Raw genomic sequence first — 19,602 nt, 5'->3', positions numbered from 1 at the left:
AGACCACTCGGGCCACCCCCCACCCCCTGGTATGAAGTAAGACGACTCCAAAACTGGTCATGAACCACATCGATGGCTGATCGGCCTGTATGGTTGTTTCTGACAAAAATTCCATCTATTTTTTCCCCAAAAAGTTTGTCACATGAAATCATTCCTATAATCACATTTTAGGTACAATGAATACAATATACAGTGGGGGAGGTGAGCAAAACTAATTTTAATTATGTAATACTTACTCATGATTGTTGAACTTAATCTTTCCATAATGCAAAAACATTATCCATGCTAGATGCACCATCCTCCTGTTCTAGAAACTACCTGAACATGTGCATCAACCTAGTTTCATCTACATCATTGGCCCATGTACAATAGTATGTCCTCATTCTATTTTGGGTGGGAGGAGGGCATACAATACTGACAGGAAAGTATAACGTAATGAAAGTAAAGTTTTAATCCCCATAAAACTACAAATTAACATCCGTCATTTATTACCTGCCAAGGAGGGTGACTGATGGACTGTAGCTCACCCACCCAATCAGTTTGTGCCATGTCTACAGGACCAAGTGAAAAAATACCTCGACTCTGGCTTGCTAAGGACTAAAGATAAAAACAGAACGTTGTCTGTAATTTCCAAAATACAGCCATCATAATATCATTCAAATTAGAGTAATTGAGATAGGCCCCAGAAGCTGAGATAGGCCTTACTACAAAGGCTTTTATCCTCACGAACAAAAAGGTCTCTTTCAGTGAGATACCCATAGCCTCTTGTGACGGTGAGGGAAATCCATGTAGGGACAGTGGATGCTGAAATATCAGCTATGCTCCTCAAGGGAAAAATAAACCTTTTCCTAAATTTCACTATTAAACAGAAGTGCTCTAATTGGGCAGAGGTCTATTCTGATCATCCCCAGCACAGTTGTGAGAAAGACTTGTGGTCTCTTTTAAGAATGAAAGTACTGAGAAGAAAACCTGGCTGACATAACAAGGAAACAGAATCTTAATTCCTGTTAATGTGCAAACATCCCTCCTCAGTTGATAAAGTAGGTGGCTTGCTTCTTTTTCATCCTGATGCAACAGTTATAAGATGGTTCCATGAAGGATTTTCATCCAAGTCTATAAGACACATGAAAAGTTCCATCTTGGCATCAGTGAGCGAGACACTGGTCTCTGTAGTTCAAATAACTCTATATAACATTTGTCAAATGAGAATCTGTACAAAAAAACCTGACCTTTGGAGAAATTAAGTGTGTTTGAAAGGGCAGTTTCAGGACCTTTCATTGTAGATAACAATCAAGATTTCTTTTGAAAAGGATGGGTAGAAAATATGCAACTGCAGTAACGGATGGGTGGCTAGGAATAACACATTTCCTAGTGCCCCAATCCCTTTGTATTGTAAACCTAAATGCAGATCATCACCAGGCCTGGTCAACTTTGCTTAAAAACTTTGCCTGGCAGATAGATCACTTGTGTTGAGCCAAATGTGAAAGTGTAAAATCGGAGGATCAGTGTGAAAAAGAGTACCTCTGTGCCATGACAGTAATTCCTTCCATTGAGGTAACACACTGGGTTGGGCAATCATTGGGTTGAGGTGGTCACTGAACCATGTCCATGCATTTCCACTAGTGGTTGTATAACTCAAAATGTCTGGTTTAACTATCTACAATTTTCATTGAAAAATGCATGAATCAAATTACTTTAACACCATTCATTTTCACTGTTTACAGATCCTAATTATGTTGATTAAGACAAATATTTTTTTTTGTCTTCACCAAAAAAAAGATTCATATGAAATCATTTTAACACAAATTTTGCACAAGTTGAAATTGGTTAAGTCGGCAGATACCTGTACCTCAAATTCACAGGGATTACTGCCATAACTCTGTTGATAATCCAGGGTGCTTAGGCTAGACCTAATGCCATGGCTCAGAATTAAAATACTTTCTGTCTAATCATCAGGTGCGGAAGAAAGATCATGATGTTGAAATATGCATCCTGAAGATTGATGAAATCTGGCTCATCTGCAGGTCTGAGAGCATTCTGAACTGAGCCAGCAGTTTCCATCTTAAAGGTTTCCTCTTGCAGATATTTGTTTAGAGGGAAATATATATAACCAACCTCAGTTTATCAGAATATCCTGGAGTAGAATGCTGATGAACAGATGTTTAGAACCCTCTACTGCACCCATCGGCAGAAGGGTGTGCACAGTTTCTTTATCACATCTAACTGATGGAAGATGATGGGTGTCCTTGTGAGAGGAGAGAGTTCTGTGAAATGCTGATGTAAACCCTCCTCCACTATGGAAAGAACCCATTAATCTTTCAAGACATTCAACCAAAGCTCTGAAATTAGGGCCAATTGAACAGCAACTTGTATTAAAGGAAAAGGGATACACTGCAGGAGAGATCTGATGTATGTAGGTGCCCTCTTCTCACCCCTCCCCCAACCAGATCTCCATGCCTTACTCCTGCCCCTCCAGTTTCTCAATCTTGATTGAGAGTGGACTTATAAGAGGGCTGGCTACTTTGCTGTTGTGTTTGCAGAGTCTTCTTTTGAAAATCTTGCTCACCCCTGGCTCAGCTGGGCTGTGTTCATTTATTGGCAGGTTTCAACAAGTCAGTAACCATCACAAGGGACCTTTGTGATTGGTCCTTAAAATCCTGTGATGCAACAGTAGGAATGAGACCACTGAATAAAGTCTCAGATTCTAGGGGTGCAGTCCTAAGAAGATTTTTTTGCTATGCTCTAACAACACTTCGAAGACTCCAAAGTGACATTCCTATGGCAATGGCAGAACTCTGCTGACAACACCATGTCTGTTGATAAATGCATGCCTTGGTGTTTTTGCTAAAATCCCTAACAGCAGAAGTGGATGAAGTTTCTACCTTCAGTAAACTCAAGGAGAGAGGGATGACATCTTCCTAGAAGAAATTAATGTTACTACCAATAAGGAGGTAATAGATACATCCCAGCTCAGCAAATCGACTGCACTCCCCAGAATATAAGAGGGAGGAGTATCATCTTTTTTGACAAAGACAGTGTCTTCAAAGAAGGCAGCACCATCTGTAGTTAAGGGCTATAAGCTTGCTGGGATCAAGTGCATCCCTCCCCCTAATGTAGGAAGAAGGGGAAACACCTTCCAAAGAATAAGCATAGTAGTACCCCCTATGGGGGGTATAACTGAACCCTATTGTGGAGTGCACTTGCACGCCTCTTTCCCTCCCATGGAAGGTTCAATATTTTCCATGTACCTGAGATCAGGTGATGAGCAGTTCACAGTTTATAAAACCCCAAGAGGGTAATACATTTTAATCAAGTGCACCTGGAAAAAATCCTACATACAATGTAACATGAATTTCTGATTGATTTAATGTCTGAATATACATTAGTAAAATCTAGGATATAATGTACAAAAATGCTATCATTGTTAGTTCATGATTGTCTTTTCTAATAAGTGCCAGAAGAAAAAAACACATTTCTTAATTTTCAAATTTTTTTAAAAACATGTTAGAAAAAAATAAAAACATGTCTTGTGTATGAGGATTTGAGTATACTAATGGTAGTTAATGAGGATTCAAGTATGCTAATGGTGGTTTATAATGGGGATTTGAGTATGTTAATGGTTTGTGAGGATTTGAGTAGGTTAATGGTGGTTTTTAAAGAGGATCTGAGTGTGCTAATGGTGGTTTTTAAAGAGGATTTGAGTATGCTAATGTGGTTTTTGAAGAGGATTTGAGTACACTAATGGTGGTTTTTAAAGATTTGAGTATGCTAATGGTGGTTTTTAAAGAGGATTTGAGTATGCTAATGCGGTTTTCAATGAGAATCTGAGTATGCAGATGTGGTTTTTAAAGAGGATTTGAGTATGCTAATGGTGGCTTTAAAGAGGATTTGAGTATGCTAATGGTGGTTTTTAAAGAGGATTTGAGTATGCTAATGGTGGTTTTCAATGAGGATCTGAGTATGCAGATGTGGTTTTTGAAAAGGATTTGAGTATGCTAATGGTGGTTTTTAAAGAAGATTTGAGTATGCTAATGGTGGTTTTTAATAAGAATCTGAGCATGCTAATGGTGGTTATTAATGATGATCTGAGTATGCTAATGGTGGTTTTTAAAGAGGATTTGAGGATGCTGACGTGGTTTTAAAGAGGATCTGATTATGCTAATGGTGGTGTTTAATGAGAATCTGAGTATGCTAATGGTGGTTTTTAATGAGAATCTGAATATGCTAATGGTGGTTTTTAAAAACGATTTCATTATACTAAAGGTGGTTTTAAAGAGGATTTGAGTATGTTAATGGTGGTTTTCAATTAGGATCTGAGTTGGCTAATGGTGGTTTTTAAAGAGGATTTGAGTATGCTAATGGTGGCTTTTAAAGAGGATTTGAGGATACTAATGGTGGTTTTTAATGAGGATCTGAGGATGTTGATGTGGTTTTAAAGAGGATCTGAGTATGCTAATGTGGTTTTTAAAAAGGATCTGAGTATGCTAATGTGGTTTTTAATGAGGCTCTGAGTATGCCAATGGTGGTTTTCAATGAGGATTTGAGTACGTTAATGGTGGCTTTTAAAGAGGATTTGAGTATACTAATGGTGGTTATTAATGAGGATCTGAGTATGCTAATGTGGTTTTTAAAGAGGATCTGAGTATGCATATGGCAGTTGTCTATGAGGATTTGAGAATGTTAATGGTGGTTTCAAATAACGATTTGAGTATGCTAATCGTGGTTTTAATGTTGTAAATATACTATCTACTTTATTGATGCATCACTGGTAAAACTCAATTTGTGACAGTAAAACCACCATTAACATCCACCAATCCTCAAATATAACACCATTATCCCCATATTCTTCTGACTTCTTGCATGTCTGGTCTCAGAATAAATTGTGTAATCATGCAGGTCACCTCAGCTCAAATCCAGCCCTTGATTACAGATACTTACACAGGTCCAAATGTTGGTCTGAAACATGAAGACATGCAGGTGCTGCTTCACACTGATGTCCCTTGAAAATGACCAGTTGATGGAGTCTCACCTTTTTCAAACACTCCCCAAGGGATCTCTTACCTGAGTGTGTGGAGATAGGGGGGCAAAAAAAGGAGAGAACTAGAGCTGGCTGAGTTGATATTGTGACACTTCAAACCTTTTACATCTCATCACGGACCAGAAAATTATGATTGCTCCTCTTTTCTGTTCTTTTGGTAACCTATTTTTCATTCCTCATCGAACGCTTGCTAAAGGCTATTGAAGGCTTGAGAATAAATGCATTTTCTACGTTGGGAGTATGTTACTTCTTAAGCTGCACTTGTAAAGACATAAAGAATGTGGTTGTTGTGGACAAGGTAATTGCTTTTAGAGGATGTGTCCTTTCAAATAGGATCCATCCTTTCCTAGATTTGACTATGTAAAATGTTCCATGCTTGATCAATTAACAATGAAAGAAATTGGTCATGATGCATCTAGCTTTAAACTTACTCAAACAGTTCTTGTGCTTTTCTCTCCTCAGCTGTCTGCTGGCTTTCTGCCTGCAAGTGAAAACAAGTGAATTTAAAAAAAATTCTCCTCACATACAGTGGTGAGGTCACCACAAATTTACGCAGCTGTATAATTACTAAAAAAGAATGTAACAAAGTTTTATGGCTGTAACTTACAGGCCATTAGAGTAATAGCACACATGTCTGTGAAAATGGATCAATGACCTTGACAATATGAACGTGATTGTGATAAAAATGTCATTGATTTAAAAAACATTAGTGTACCATTGTTCATCCTCGTACTTCAAACAGCTTTAAAGTTTTAAAGCAGAAATTACAAGATTTAAAATACCGACACATGACCTTAACCTTCAAGATAGAACCCAAAATGTGGTATGCAACACATCTTGCAGTGACATTAGATAAGTTTACAGTGTTTCATCCATTTATTTCAAACAGCTTGTAAGTTATACAGCAGAAGTGAAAATGCATCTGAGACCTTAAAATATGCGACCTTGGCCTTGAAGAAAGCACCCTCATATGCAGTACAAAAAACACTTTCTAATGATAATACATAATTCTATAAAGTTTCATTCATTAATCTCAAGAGCTCTCAAGTTCAAGAAACAAAAGCAAAATGTGAAGGAAATTTAAAATACCGACTCATGACCTAGCCTCTAACACAGGACCACCCCAAATACGGTACACAACATATCTTGTAGTGATGATGATATACAAGCATCACAAGTTTGATACATTTTTTAAAAGTTCAAAAGTTATGGTATGTAAAGGAAAGTATGAAGGAAACCTTAAAATACTTACTCATGACCTTATGTAACATACCATCCAGCAATCATATACATGTATCTATATATGAACTTTCATTCTTTCTTTCAAATGGTTTTAAGTTCATAAAGTTAACAAGAGGCCCAATCAGGCTTGATATCATTTACCTGGCATAAGCTGGTTTATCAGGCAAAGGTAATAATAGGGCAGGTGCCTGAAGTCAAAAGACTTCCATGTCAGGACAATCTCCAACTATCTGATAGAAGCTGGTCATATCTTTAATGTTGTCTAATGTCTTTCCACTCTGAGTAACTCAGCTAGACAAGATGAGGAACTGGCATCTTTTGATGAATGTGAAAGGTGTTCATGCAAGAACTCTATCTAATATGTTTGCTCTAAGATGTTATGGCAACTGTGGAGAACAAGTAATTGTGTGAGTTTTTATTTGTTGGTTTTCCACTTGGTTGATTGGTGGCATGCTTGAGGAAACAATGTTCAGTGCACTCAATTTCATATAATTTCAAGACCTACTTACTTCCAAGGCTTCTTTAAACCAGTCATCTAATTCCTTTTTGTTCTCACTAACATGAACTTCTAGATCTCGCCCTCCTATGATTCTGGGCATACTGTTAGTTAATCCGAGGCTATTCTGGAAACAGAGTAACATATTATTATGGTTCACCGCCCATTTTTAGAGGGTTGCCCCAAAAGTAGAAAGTACACCCAACTGCTAACAACACAGACTGCGATCTACTATCAAACAGTGATGCCTAAAAAATTAAATAAACCCAAGATATGGCAGCAGATATGCTGGTCTCATAAAATCTAAATTAAAACAAACAATGAAGACCCCGATATGCTGGCACATTATGTTGCAGTGTTAAATGTGCCCTAGCAAGTTTTAAAATCACCATGACTAAAGCATCACAAAAAGATGGCCCAGTCTAGGTACGAAACAAAACTGCATTACAGCATAATTTCTCAAAGAGCAAAAACAGTGACTTTATAAATCTCAATCTCCCAAAGTTCTGGGAAAACTTTGCCCCTGCATGCCGACAAGAAACACGTTAAAGTCTAATGCACATTATATCTTAGTGCGGAAGCCATATATTTATGGATGACGTCACCTGGCTGTGTATGCGGAAGCCATATATTTATGGTCAAACGTCACCTAGCTCTGTGTGCGGATACCATATCTTTCTGGCACAGGACAGTGACATCTACGGCTGTCCAATCTAGGCCAATCATTAATTGTGTGCTAATAATAACAGGGAGATAGCATATGTAATTGTCTCAAAGATCATGGCTCTGCATCACTGTAACAGAATATCAGTGAAACAAACATTCAAACCGACTTATTTGCCCAGGAAAGTCTGTTGTCAACAGTGGATGTTGATGTAAACAATATTGTGGCTGTTAAGTAGTTGCAGTCTCGCAGCTGTCCCATTCCCAGTTGGCGCTGATTACTGTATATATGTATGGGATAGTACAAATTAGAATAAAGTTTGTTAGGGCTTTGTGTGGAGGAATAAATAGCAATACGCCGAGTTTTCCAAATTTGAGAATTTTCTGCAGGAATATACGTGTTGATATGAAAGTGTTCTGACACTATCGTATGTTGATATATAAGTGCTTTAACATGGCCATCCCATTCAGTAACAACTAAATCGAGCTTAAACTATATAGTAGCTAAGTTTATCAACAAGTCTGTCATGTACAGAGCCTTTTCTTAGCTTGAAAGGGACCAACCATTCATTTTACAGGGGTGCAGTGGGGTGTGTAGAGTGTCGACTCCAACATATTCCTTTCTTGCCCATCATTTAAAAAAAATAAAAATCAAAATATTTCTATCGCATTATAAAGTTCATTTTGCTCTGCTTCTCTCTCTCTCTCTCTCTCAGCAATCAAGCTGGAAAAAAAAAATGGAAAAGAGAGAGAGAGAGAGAGAGAGAGAGAGAGAGAGACATTCACTTCTTAATTTAACCCACTCTTACGACAGCAACGTGAAATGTATGTGACTTTGGAATCTAATAATCAAGGCCTTCATCCAACATCTGAACTTTCGACCCGGTAAAAATCTTTTTTCTCTCTCGTCAGTTCATTTTGTTTCGTTTTAACAGAGCTAGTTTCCAAGGTAAGCCAATGAACATAAAAAGTTTGATCTCTTTTTTTTCTTCCCCTCAAATGTTTGACAATGTAGAAATTAAGATATGTTACGATTGTTGCTGAGAAATTTAATTTCAAATATTTTTGGCAAGCTGCAATTATTAATTATTATTGAAAACCTCACAACTCCTGCTCCATAATTCATAATCAATGCAAAATATTTATGTTAATTTTCGGTAATAATGACTTTCAGGCCTCTCAAATGTACAGCTCCACTCTAAAGAAAACCTGATAACCAATATCACTATCATAAATGTGTACCGGACACAATAGCTCCCACGTGTTTTTAACTCCATCACAGTGTGCTCCTACAGTTGTTTATTTCTGCCTCACTTGGTGGTAAAGATCAAAGAGCTAACTTGGTAGCACACTGGCATTTTTTGGCTGTTTCACTACCATATATAACCAAAAATTGGTACACTACTCTTGTGTCGCAAGAAGACCCAAACTAATGGATGTGATAATATTGCTCTATCTGATGATAGTGCATTCAAATCATTCAGATGTAGACACTAGAATGTAAAAGAATTAAATACATCTATTTGGTAGGCCACTGACAGTTGTGGAAGTGAACACATTTTAATAGTATTTTTTTTATTTGAAAGAAAAATGTATATTTGTTTCGTTTACATGATGTGATGAAATAATAGTCTGCTGCAGTCGATAACAAACCTGCAGATGGATTTTGTGTCAGTTACTACATTTGTCACATGTATAGAGATAATTGTATTCATCAAATTTAATCTTGCAACCAACAGTAACTGCTTATAGAGATGTTTACATAAAAATCTGTAAGAAATCTGCCTTTAAACAATTTTCAAATGAGATAACTAGTTCTCTGTTAGTATGACTTCATTGCATAAACAGTATTCTCTTCACCCTAAAACATGACAAATATAATTGTTCTACATTATGAGAATTATTATTAATGCTGTATTTAGTTGGATAAAAGATTCTGCCAACAATATTATTTTAAACAGTCTTTTAAACCTTTCAAACACTAACATTACTTTTCGGATGCTATGGCAACCAAAGTAAATTTATAATTATTTATCATTTTCAGTAAGATTAGTATTTGTTCCTTATCAATGAACTACATAAGCGAATGGAATTATGTTTTATGTGGAGAAAATTTGTGAATAATAACTACATAAATATTGTACCATCTAAATTTTGTACCATATTCAAATGTAGAGACATGTTTGAAAGTAAAGTTTTAATTATCTAGCAGAGACCTAAAAATAATGAACTTAGGATATGTAATATGTAGAAACAAATTAACTGTCCATGTACACATTCAGAAAAACTATATCTGATGGAAAAGTATACAATATATTCGATTTTTTTTGTGGTCAAAAATTACGTTTCCACCCATTTTCTGTATTTGGTTGCTATGGTAACCATGAATACATACCAATCTCACCAACATTTTTAGTGTTTGCAATCTGCATGCATATATGCATCACTGTGTACAATTTCACAGCAATCTGGTTATAAATACTAGTTTTGTAGTAGTTATAAAGATTTGGCCCAAAAAGTCTATTGTTCTAAAACAATTCAGCATACACAGAGAGGGCAGTTAAAAACAAATCAGCACTGGCTTCAAGGTCATCCCAAAACAACGCAGCACTACCAGGGTTAAATTTGCTATGTTATCAGATCATAAATTGGTCTTTAGTATTTACTATATTTGTATAAATAATGATGTTCTAAGTAACGAATACTGCACAACATTAGGGAATGCATTCTCTCCCAATTTTTTCTTCTTTCATATCTGCCTTTTCAAATTTGGAAAGATATTACTCACTTCTTCTTTTTAATCAACGACTGATTTTAACATGAATCTCTTTCATTACCCTTTACAACGAATGGAAAAAGAGATATATTTATCTTTCACAATAGATACCTAATTCAGAAGAACACTTCTCACCAAAAATAACACTCTTTATGATGTAACATTCCGATATTATTACAGATGTAACATTGAATACTGGTTCTGATCAACTGAAATAACTATGTCTTTTCAATTCATAATTTTAAAAAAATAATCAAAGGGAAACACTATCCCCCCAAAATACTAGTTTTGGGTCTGTTAATTATGGGGAATACAAAACAAGCCACAAAGGAATAATACAGCCAAATATTCACATGCACACAACAAAGCAAAATCTGCAAGTGTTTTGTGCTGTATTAATGCAGTGCAGTAAGGAGAAATAACGCACAATTCTGATTATGCTGAATTAATGGAGGAAAAAGTGAGAATATACCAATAAATGTTAAATATTCAGAATAAAGTGCTAAATAAATAAACAACATAAATATTTTCTGCAATTATTATCCAACTAATGACCAAAAGAAATTTATGAAAAGAGGCTATTTTTTAAAACTCCTGTGCTCTATTTTTGAATATCTGAAAACTTGATCATTCTTAAATACTAAGGTATTTTAATTTCTATGCTACAAACAAAAACAATAAAACACAACTACAACAACCAATTTTACTGATTGTATATAATCTCATTTGTTCACCTTTTTAAACTTCTTGAAATTTTTCACCAGTTTTCCTCTCCATCTGACATAGTCTTTGGGACATCCCTCATCAGTAACTACAATGGGAACTGGCCGTATCTTGACCAGGCTGACAAAGTCCACTTGGGCACAGTTAGAAGGAAGGTCGTCTTCTACTTCCTCTTCCCTAACCATCCTTTGATCCTGCAATATATGTTTATAGTGCTATATATACTCGCTTATAAATCAAGTCCAAATGCGAACTGCACAGACCCAGATTTACCATCTCATAATGTGTCAGTATATCTGGATCTGCATTTTGCTAGTTGTAATTAGTAAACAAACATACATATAACCTGATCAAATGACATATTATGATACAGCAGATCAGGATCTTTGTTGTTTATAGATTGACCCGACTTATACTGTATTTCTCCCAATTCCGAAAGAAAATTTGTCCCAAACTACAGTGTAGGATTATTGTCAAACACAGATATCCTTGGTAAATAAAGAATTTTGTATTAAAGAAAAGCAAGTGGGGGAGACTTTTAATAAGATATGGGCTTATCATCTGGTACTTACAATCAATTACTCTGCTATATAAATGACTAGTCTGTCTATATTCTTCACAGATTAACCTGCCTGACCAATGCATTACTAAGTGACTAATCTGGCTATATTCTTCACAGATTAACCTGCCTGACCAATGCATTACTAAGTGACTAATCTGGCTATATTCTTCACAGATTAACCTGTCTGACCAATGCATTACTAAGTGACTAAGCTGGTTACATTCTTCACAGATTAACCCGTCTGACCAATGCATTACTAAGTGACTAATCTGGCTATATTCTTCACAGATTAACCTGTTTGCCAATGCGTTACTAAGTGACTAATCTGGCTACATTCTTCACTGATTAACCTGTCTGACCAATGCATTACTAAGCAACTAATCTGGCTATATTCTTCACAGATTAACCTGTTTGCCAATGCATTACTAAGTGACTAATCTGGCTACATTCTTCACAGATTAACCTGTCTGACCAATGCATTACTAAGCGACTAATCTGGCTACATTCTTCACAGATTAACCTGTCTGACCAATGCATTACTAAGTGACTAATCTGGATACATTCTTCATAGATTAACCTGTCTGACCAATGCTTTACTTTTGAAACAGCCCAAACTTATCTTGCTCTGAAGTTGGCTTTTACACAAACTAGTTTTATGTTATGTCCAAGAAACAGATCTATTATAAAAAAACAACCTTGTATTAATTTATAAGCATATTTTTTCAATAGCATCCAATGATTCAAGCAGCTGATTTGAGTGTGACTTAACTTTATCAGGGGTTTGCATTATATTGAAACCATTACTATATTCACATAAAACTCAGTATGCACATTTGCAAAATTTACATGTTTATATATCAACAGATCTGTAGTGCATTCAAACAGTTTTTTAAAACAGTTATGCAATGAAGTAATGTGTGATAAAAAAAGGAAAGGCGACATGATCCCAGTCTGACTCCTTTGTCAGTCTACATACATGATACCATTCACTTTTAACTTGGGGGCCCCGAGTGGCCGAGTGGTCTAAAGCGCTCTCCATCACGGATCACTGCCATCTCACCCCTGTCTGCGTGGGTTCGAGTCTCGGATTCGGCCAATGTGGATATGTGAGAAAGCTTACCGGTAACTTCTCGTGGGTTGGTGGTTCTTTCCATGGTTTTCCAGGGTTCTTCCTCCACCTTTAATACTTGCCGCCATGTATAGCCTATCTTGTGCTGAAAAATGGTGTTAAACCCTATAATAACAACAACAACAACAACTTTTAACTTGGACCTGAGTACAGGATATCAGAGCAGGGAGTGAATCTTTCCAATAGTAGCAGGAAAAAATGACATAATTAACATTAGTTTACCTCCCCACTACACTGTAATATTGGTAATATGTCACCTGCTACTACAGCACTATTGAATTTATCAGATAGGAGGAAGACGATGGCCTCTACAAAACTAATATAGAAAACTACTGTACTTACCATTATGGTAGGGGTGTTCACTACTGTACAGATGGTAGAAGGTTACACATATTTTGCCATCACTATAGGACCCAGTAAAAAATGCCTTTACTCTGATTTGCCAAAGATCAAAGGCAAAAGGGAAAGCCAGTGTCAAACTGCCAGAAGGCAGCCCTCATAACATCATCCAAACAGAAGTGATTCAAAAAGGCCCCAAAAGTATAAATAGGCCCAATTTCCTGGGATTAAATTCTCATGAAAGAAAGGCCCCACTCAATCTGGCACTGATAACTCTCTTGATACTTGTAGTACAAACAATCCACTTGGAAATCGTTGCTGCCAAATAACAGGAACCCTATACAGCAAGGTAGAGATGCTTCGAACCACAAATAAAACCATAAGGTCCTAAGTTGGCAAAGAAGCCTATCTTGATCATCCGCAGTAAACTGGGGATCTCAATATGAAGTGAAGCTACTGAATAACATTGATTAAATTGACACTGGGGATCTCAATACAATGTGAAGCTACTGAAGAATGTTGATTAAATTGACACTGGGGATCTCAATACAATGTGAAGCTACTGAAGAATGTTGATTAAATTGACACTGGGGATCTCAATACAATGTGAAGCTACTGAAGAACGTTGATTAAATTGACACTGGGGATCTCAATACAATGTGAAGCTACTGAAGAATGTTGATTAAATTGACACTGGGGATCTCAATACGAAGTGAAGCTACTTAAGAGTGTTGATTTTTAACCAGAAACTCAGGTTGGAAAAAAAAAGGGGAGGGGGATTGAATCGTAATTACCACTGAATTGCAAACAACCTTTTTCTATAGACACTGCATGAAGCTCACTCTTCTTTGTTGATGCTAAGGATATCATGAAAACATTTAAAGAATAAGATTCTCGAAGGAAGCTTCAACCAGTGGTTCATATAGGGGTTCTGACAATGCCCAGAGAACATATAAAAGATTCCATCTAGGCATTTCTGAGCAAGGTACCTGATGAGATCAGAAAGAAGAGGGCCCAAACCTGGGGACAGTGACAAAGGAGCACTCTGTGCCACTGCCCGTAGCTCATTATGTTGAGTAGGGCTTCTGTGTGTATGAGAAGATACACTGGAAAAACAAGACCAAAATAATGATGCAATGCCTCCAGCCTTCCTAGCTGATGACACCTGACAAGGTGATGATGGAACACGAGGTGCAGCATCACCACTATTCAGGGTCCAGGATTCTGTACTCAATGGAGGCATAAAGGGGCAATTCCCCTGAGACTGAGGTCCCCAAATCCTGTAAGGATTCATAAGGATGATAGGGACTGGCGGGGGGGGGGGGGGAAGGGTACCAATGTGGTCCCCTTCCCTAGTATGAACCGGACTGACCCACTCCCAAACCTGCAAAAGATGTGACAGTAGAGTGCAGATTCAGTCCAATCCCTATCACCGTATTGTGAGGCCCCTCAGTAATGACTGAAGAATAGTTAGTGACCAGTACTGATAAAAAAAATGAGTTCTATACAACTGTCTGTTTATGCTAGAATTTACAAACATACAACAACACATAAATTGGTGCATGTTAGTGGGGTACAAGTCTACATCAGATATTTTGAGAAGAAAAAATTGTCATATTTTGTTGCTTGTCACTCAGCATTAAGAGGTTTGTGTTAGGACTGGTCAGCCTGGTGTCAGGATAACAGAGGTCTGTTCTTGGACCTGTTTTCTTCATTCTATACACTTAGCTGCTCTCAAGTGTCATAGATCATCATCCAGTGTCTCACCAATTGTACGCTGATGACACCCAAATATACAAATCTAGCCACCCAACTGAAGTTGATGCTACCATCCAAGGTGTAGAGAGGTGCATTTCTGATGTGAAATCATGGATGACATGTAACAAGCAGCAGATGAATGATGATAAAACTGAGGCCATTCTGATCACAACATAAAGACTTTCTCATTCGCATCCTTTACCTCAAACAATAAATATCAGCAACACTAACATTAAATTCACACAGTCAGTACAAAACCTATGTGTTACTCTGGACAGTGCTCTCACATTGCGCTAACATGTCATGAACATATGCAAGGCTGCATATCTTGAGCTGAGATGCATCAGCTCCATTCGCAAATATCTTTCAGTTGATGCCACTAAAACATTTGTGTGTTCATTAGTACTTTTAAGACTGGACTATTGTAACTCAATTCTGTCTGGTTCATCTCAATATCTACTCCAGAAACTTCAGAAAGTTTAAAACACAGCTGCTCGGATCATACTCTAAGTATGATCCGAGCAGCTGTGTTTTAAACTTTCTAAGTACCACGATCAGAGCACACCTCCCCCCTGCTCTGTACCCTACACTGGCTATCCATTCAATCCAGAATCGAACACAAAATTTGTTCCCTGTGCTATGTTTCACTGACGAACTCTAGTCCAACATACCTATCCAACCTCACCCATGTGTACACACCAGCAAGATACTTACGCTCCTCTTCTGACAATCGTTTATTCCCACTACAAAAACGAAGTTATATGGACAACGTTCTTTTGCATACCAAGGCACAGCAACGTGGAATGAATTGCCCACTTAACTTAGACACAAAGCCACAGCGTACCCATTCAAGAGTGCTCTTAAAACTCACTTATTTCGACTGCAAGAACGAACTTAAAGACCTAATAATGTTTCCTACCTTTAATATTCAGCAAGTTTTTTACGTTTTCTAATTTCATGGTGTTTGTTTTATGTAATAATATCATTATATGTTTTTTATGTTATAGGTGTTGTCTAATGTTGTAAAGCGCTTAGAGCTTCTAAAGATTAGGCGTTATACAAAGTCCTTATTAATATTATCATTATTATTATAATATTTTCTTTTTATTCACTATGGGAGGTATGCAAGGACAGATCCATGATACCTCAGAGGGGAGTTACAGATCCATGATACCTCAGAGGGGAGTTACATGGTTTTATGTAGGAAAATCAAATAGCGATAACAGTTTATACAGTAATACTTGAGCACCACTCTGGTGGCCTAGTGGTTAGAGCATCCACCTCGGATGCGGGAGGTTGTGGGTTCAATCCCCAGCCGAGTCATATCAAAGACTTACAAAAATGGTACTAACAGCTGCCTCGCTTGTCACTCAGCATTAAGAGGTTAGTGTTAAGACTGGTCGGCCTGGTGTCAGGATAATGTGACTGGGTAGGACATCGTGCTACATGTCTGTGGCATGATGCCCCAGTGCTAGACATCACTATAAACTGTGCCACTGCAGACATCGTAGCGATATCATAGCTGTCAACCTTCCAGGCTCAAAATTAGTGAAAATAGGGATAAAAAGTCGGGAATTTGGACATGAATTACTTAAAAATACCATGACAATAACTCCATCCATTCTGACTGTCAATACTACACTATATCAAGATCACAATATAAAACTAAAACTCTACATTATATATATCTGCATTTCTATTTATTATGGTACTCAAAAACTTCACTTGTTCTTGTGGGGTTATTTATCAAGACATGATACTTTGGCAGACTTGAACTTCCTCAACTGCTTGATCGTAAAATTGTTTTCTAAACAGTTCAGACTTCTTGCCTGCTGGTTTATCTTGGTGACTAAAATTGCTGACAAATTTTCTGCAGCTAAGGCGGCCCTAAAGTCTGTCTTATTTTTCCTCACCAGAGAAAATACTCTTTCACTGTCACTGTTGCTGTGAGGAATGCACAGGAGCTGCAGCACTTTTGGTTCTTCCACATGAAAATTTGGAAGCGATTTTCGAGTCCGGGAACATTTGTCGGAAAAAATGTTTAGCATGGTCTCCAGCTGATAAAGGTAGATTGTGTTCAACAAGAAAACTTACAAATAATGCTTCAGCGTTGGTAGCTTGCAGGTCTTCCGCCGAGGGCTTAAAATATTCCAGAGCTGAAATCTGCAAATTCTTAATTTTCCCAACTTGTACGTGTTTTTTGCAACCAATGTGTTTCCTCACATCGTCTCTGCGACCATGCCCAATACTACAATTTGTGGCACACTGTGTGCAAAAAGCATGATGTATATCAATGTTTAATGGCAGAATGCATGGTCAATTTTTGAGATATTCCCAAATTAAACTTCACTTTTTGAGCAACACATTTCTTTTTCCTTGGTGGTGAAGACATTTTCAAGATCTTACATACGATGGTGAAAGGTAACTCAAATCAGTGTTGGTGATGCATGCATGGAGCAAAATTCCGGTTAGGCCCCAGTTTCTCTCAAAAGCATTTGCAAAACTACTCTTATACATATAGATTAAAATAGGCTAAAATGCTTGCTACCAGGCCATTGGTACTAATTGGCTGTAGTTCTACTAATATCGCGACCAGCACTACCAGTCCATTTTGGCAACTACGAATATCACAACTAGCGCTTAACGGGAAATCAGTTATTTTATTAAAGATTTAAAATAATTGAGAATTGGAGAATTTGTGAATTTTTGGCATGTGGCGTGAATCTGTGAATCTCTGAAAAAGTCGTGAAATTCACGCCAAATTCATGAGGGTTGGCAGTTATGCGATATGACTGAAATTTTTTTAAAGCTATGTTAAAAATCCAAATCACACACACAACATTCATGAAAGAAAAAGACATAAAATTCACTAATTTTCTTGATAGTGGTAAAATTGTGTATGTAATGCGACCTCCCACATCCGAGGCAGATGATCTAACCACTAGAGTGGTCCATGAATGTTGTTGTAGCATCGATATTACCTTACACAATTTGATCACTGTAATAAGAAAATTAGTGAATTTTCTGTCCTCCCTTTGATGAATGTTGCTGTTGCATTGATATTACGTTACCCACCCACACAGTAACCTTGACCTTTTATTAGGCTATCCCATTTGTACTCTTATTCCATCTATTCAGGTCAACTTTATGTGCAAATGTTTAAAATAATAATAATAATAGTAATAATAATAACAACAACAAATGTATGGAAACAGAAGATGAAAATGACTTCCTAAATATTTAAATGATTTACCATGAAAAGCAAACAATGTTTTACCCTGTGACCTTAAATTCTGATCTTTTGTTCTGTCAGCAATATATGTTGTTGTGCACTGATGAACCTCTTTGCAAAGTCAGATGACAACATTATCATTGCCTTTTCTGCTTTTCTTTCCAAGAATCTTAATATTTCTTTTTAAACTTATGTGCTGATTGTCCCTTTTGTGTTCAACACACTTTAAAATGTTTCGACAACATTGTTAGAGAAATGTTATAAGCATGTATGTATTTTAATGATAAACACAGGCAGTTTAAGGTGTCTGCATTAGTCTGGTTTTTCCATCAACTTCACTGCATTTGGTATGAAAACTGAGATCTGGCTTAACCTTGGGCAAACCAATAGCCAGATTTGCCTGAAATGATCATATTTTCATATATTTAACTATTACCTCTGAGACTGAAAATTAATGGTCATTTCATTTACAATTTACAATGGAGTCCAATCATAAGGAATGGCAGGTCTGATGTCTAATGGTGAAGCCCTACACATAAAAACTGAAGAAAAAAAAAAAACAACCAACCATAAAACTTGGACTATAGTTGACATTCCATTCCTTACGAAATTGTGAAACTGAGCACTAACAATGAAAACTGATACTACAAGAATAAAAAAGAACTCACAATACTCTGAGAATTTAAAGTGGTTGACATTCCAAGCCTGCAAGCCTAAACCCTATAAGTATATGTATCCACCTGAGTAACTATCTGTGAATAAAACCTTTACTGCATACTTTTCTTACAATAAGACATTTTTAAAATTTTTTGGGGGTCATGCTGTCTAAAGAGAAAACTGTATGTTAATTTTGCATCGGCATCGCTAGTAACAAGCTGATAAAACTGACATTAAATACCATTTGCACTTCAAATACTAGCTGTGTGAGGTGAAATAAACCACAGATCATGGAGGAAACCATAAATCAACAATTAGCTACCACTGGTACACACCCAAAAGATCTAATCATTGGTCTTAAATTGGGTATGAAATGGTTTTGTTTCTGAATTTAAAGTTACTTAATTCTGCAATACCTCTGGAGGAAATCTGGCAGAAAGAAAGCCTGGTGGTACTAGCCCTCTATCAATTCTCTTAGATGAATCCTTTTCTCTATTTTTTTTCAGAGATGAACTAGGTCTTTTTGTTTCTGCCTCTTGTTCCATCTCATCAATGCTACCTTGAGGTTGAGGTGGAGGCAAAGTCTTAGTCTCCTTCTTGATGCCATCTCCTTCTTTCTTTCTCTGGGTCAAAGAATCTCCTGAAAATAGAAAACGTAATTTATACTAAGTCATACATGCCAAATCAGAGAATTTACCGTAAACTTACACTTAACCGCACAACCTGAACAGATGGGTGGACAAACAAAGTAACATTATATTTCTCAACCACATTCCTAATGAAGTAAAACAAAATCCCATCACTTTGACTAACTTTCCCTTGGGGTGATTCAAAACAATGCAAGGAACACACTAAATTCCATGAAGGTAGTATGACTAAAACTTGAGATAATAGCAAGGAAACAAACCTTTTAACACTAGAGTTAAAATGGCTTAGAAAGCACTGATGAAGCCAGGGATATCACATAAGCTCTTCCTTACTTCATAC

At 36.9% G+C, this 19,602-nt stretch overlaps 1 protein-coding gene across 1 annotated transcript in view; it reads right to left on the bottom strand.

The window, feature by feature from the left end:
- LOC149787345 (nibrin-like) overlaps positions 1–19,602 on the bottom strand; it is an 82,746-nt gene that overhangs the window by 6,505 nt on the left and 56,639 nt on the right. The window contains exons 13-16 of the mRNA XM_089977897.1: positions 19,032–19,255; positions 10,950–11,132; positions 6,790–6,903; positions 5,470–5,519 (exon numbers count right to left, since the gene is read on the bottom strand). Coding sequence (XP_089834023.1) covers positions 5,470–5,519; positions 6,790–6,903; positions 10,950–11,132; positions 19,032–19,255 — 571 coding nt within the window. The remainder of the gene's footprint in view (positions 1–5,469; positions 5,520–6,789; positions 6,904–10,949; positions 11,133–19,031; positions 19,256–19,602) is intronic.

Source organism: Sinohyriopsis cumingii, chromosome 12 (genome assembly GCF_028554795.1).
Source record: "Sinohyriopsis cumingii isolate HCF-2022 chromosome 12, ASM2855479v2, whole genome shotgun sequence".
Classification (NCBI taxonomy): domain Eukaryota; kingdom Metazoa; phylum Mollusca; class Bivalvia; order Unionida; family Unionidae; genus Sinohyriopsis; species Sinohyriopsis cumingii.
This window is presented reverse-complemented; position numbering and strand designations above follow the sequence as displayed.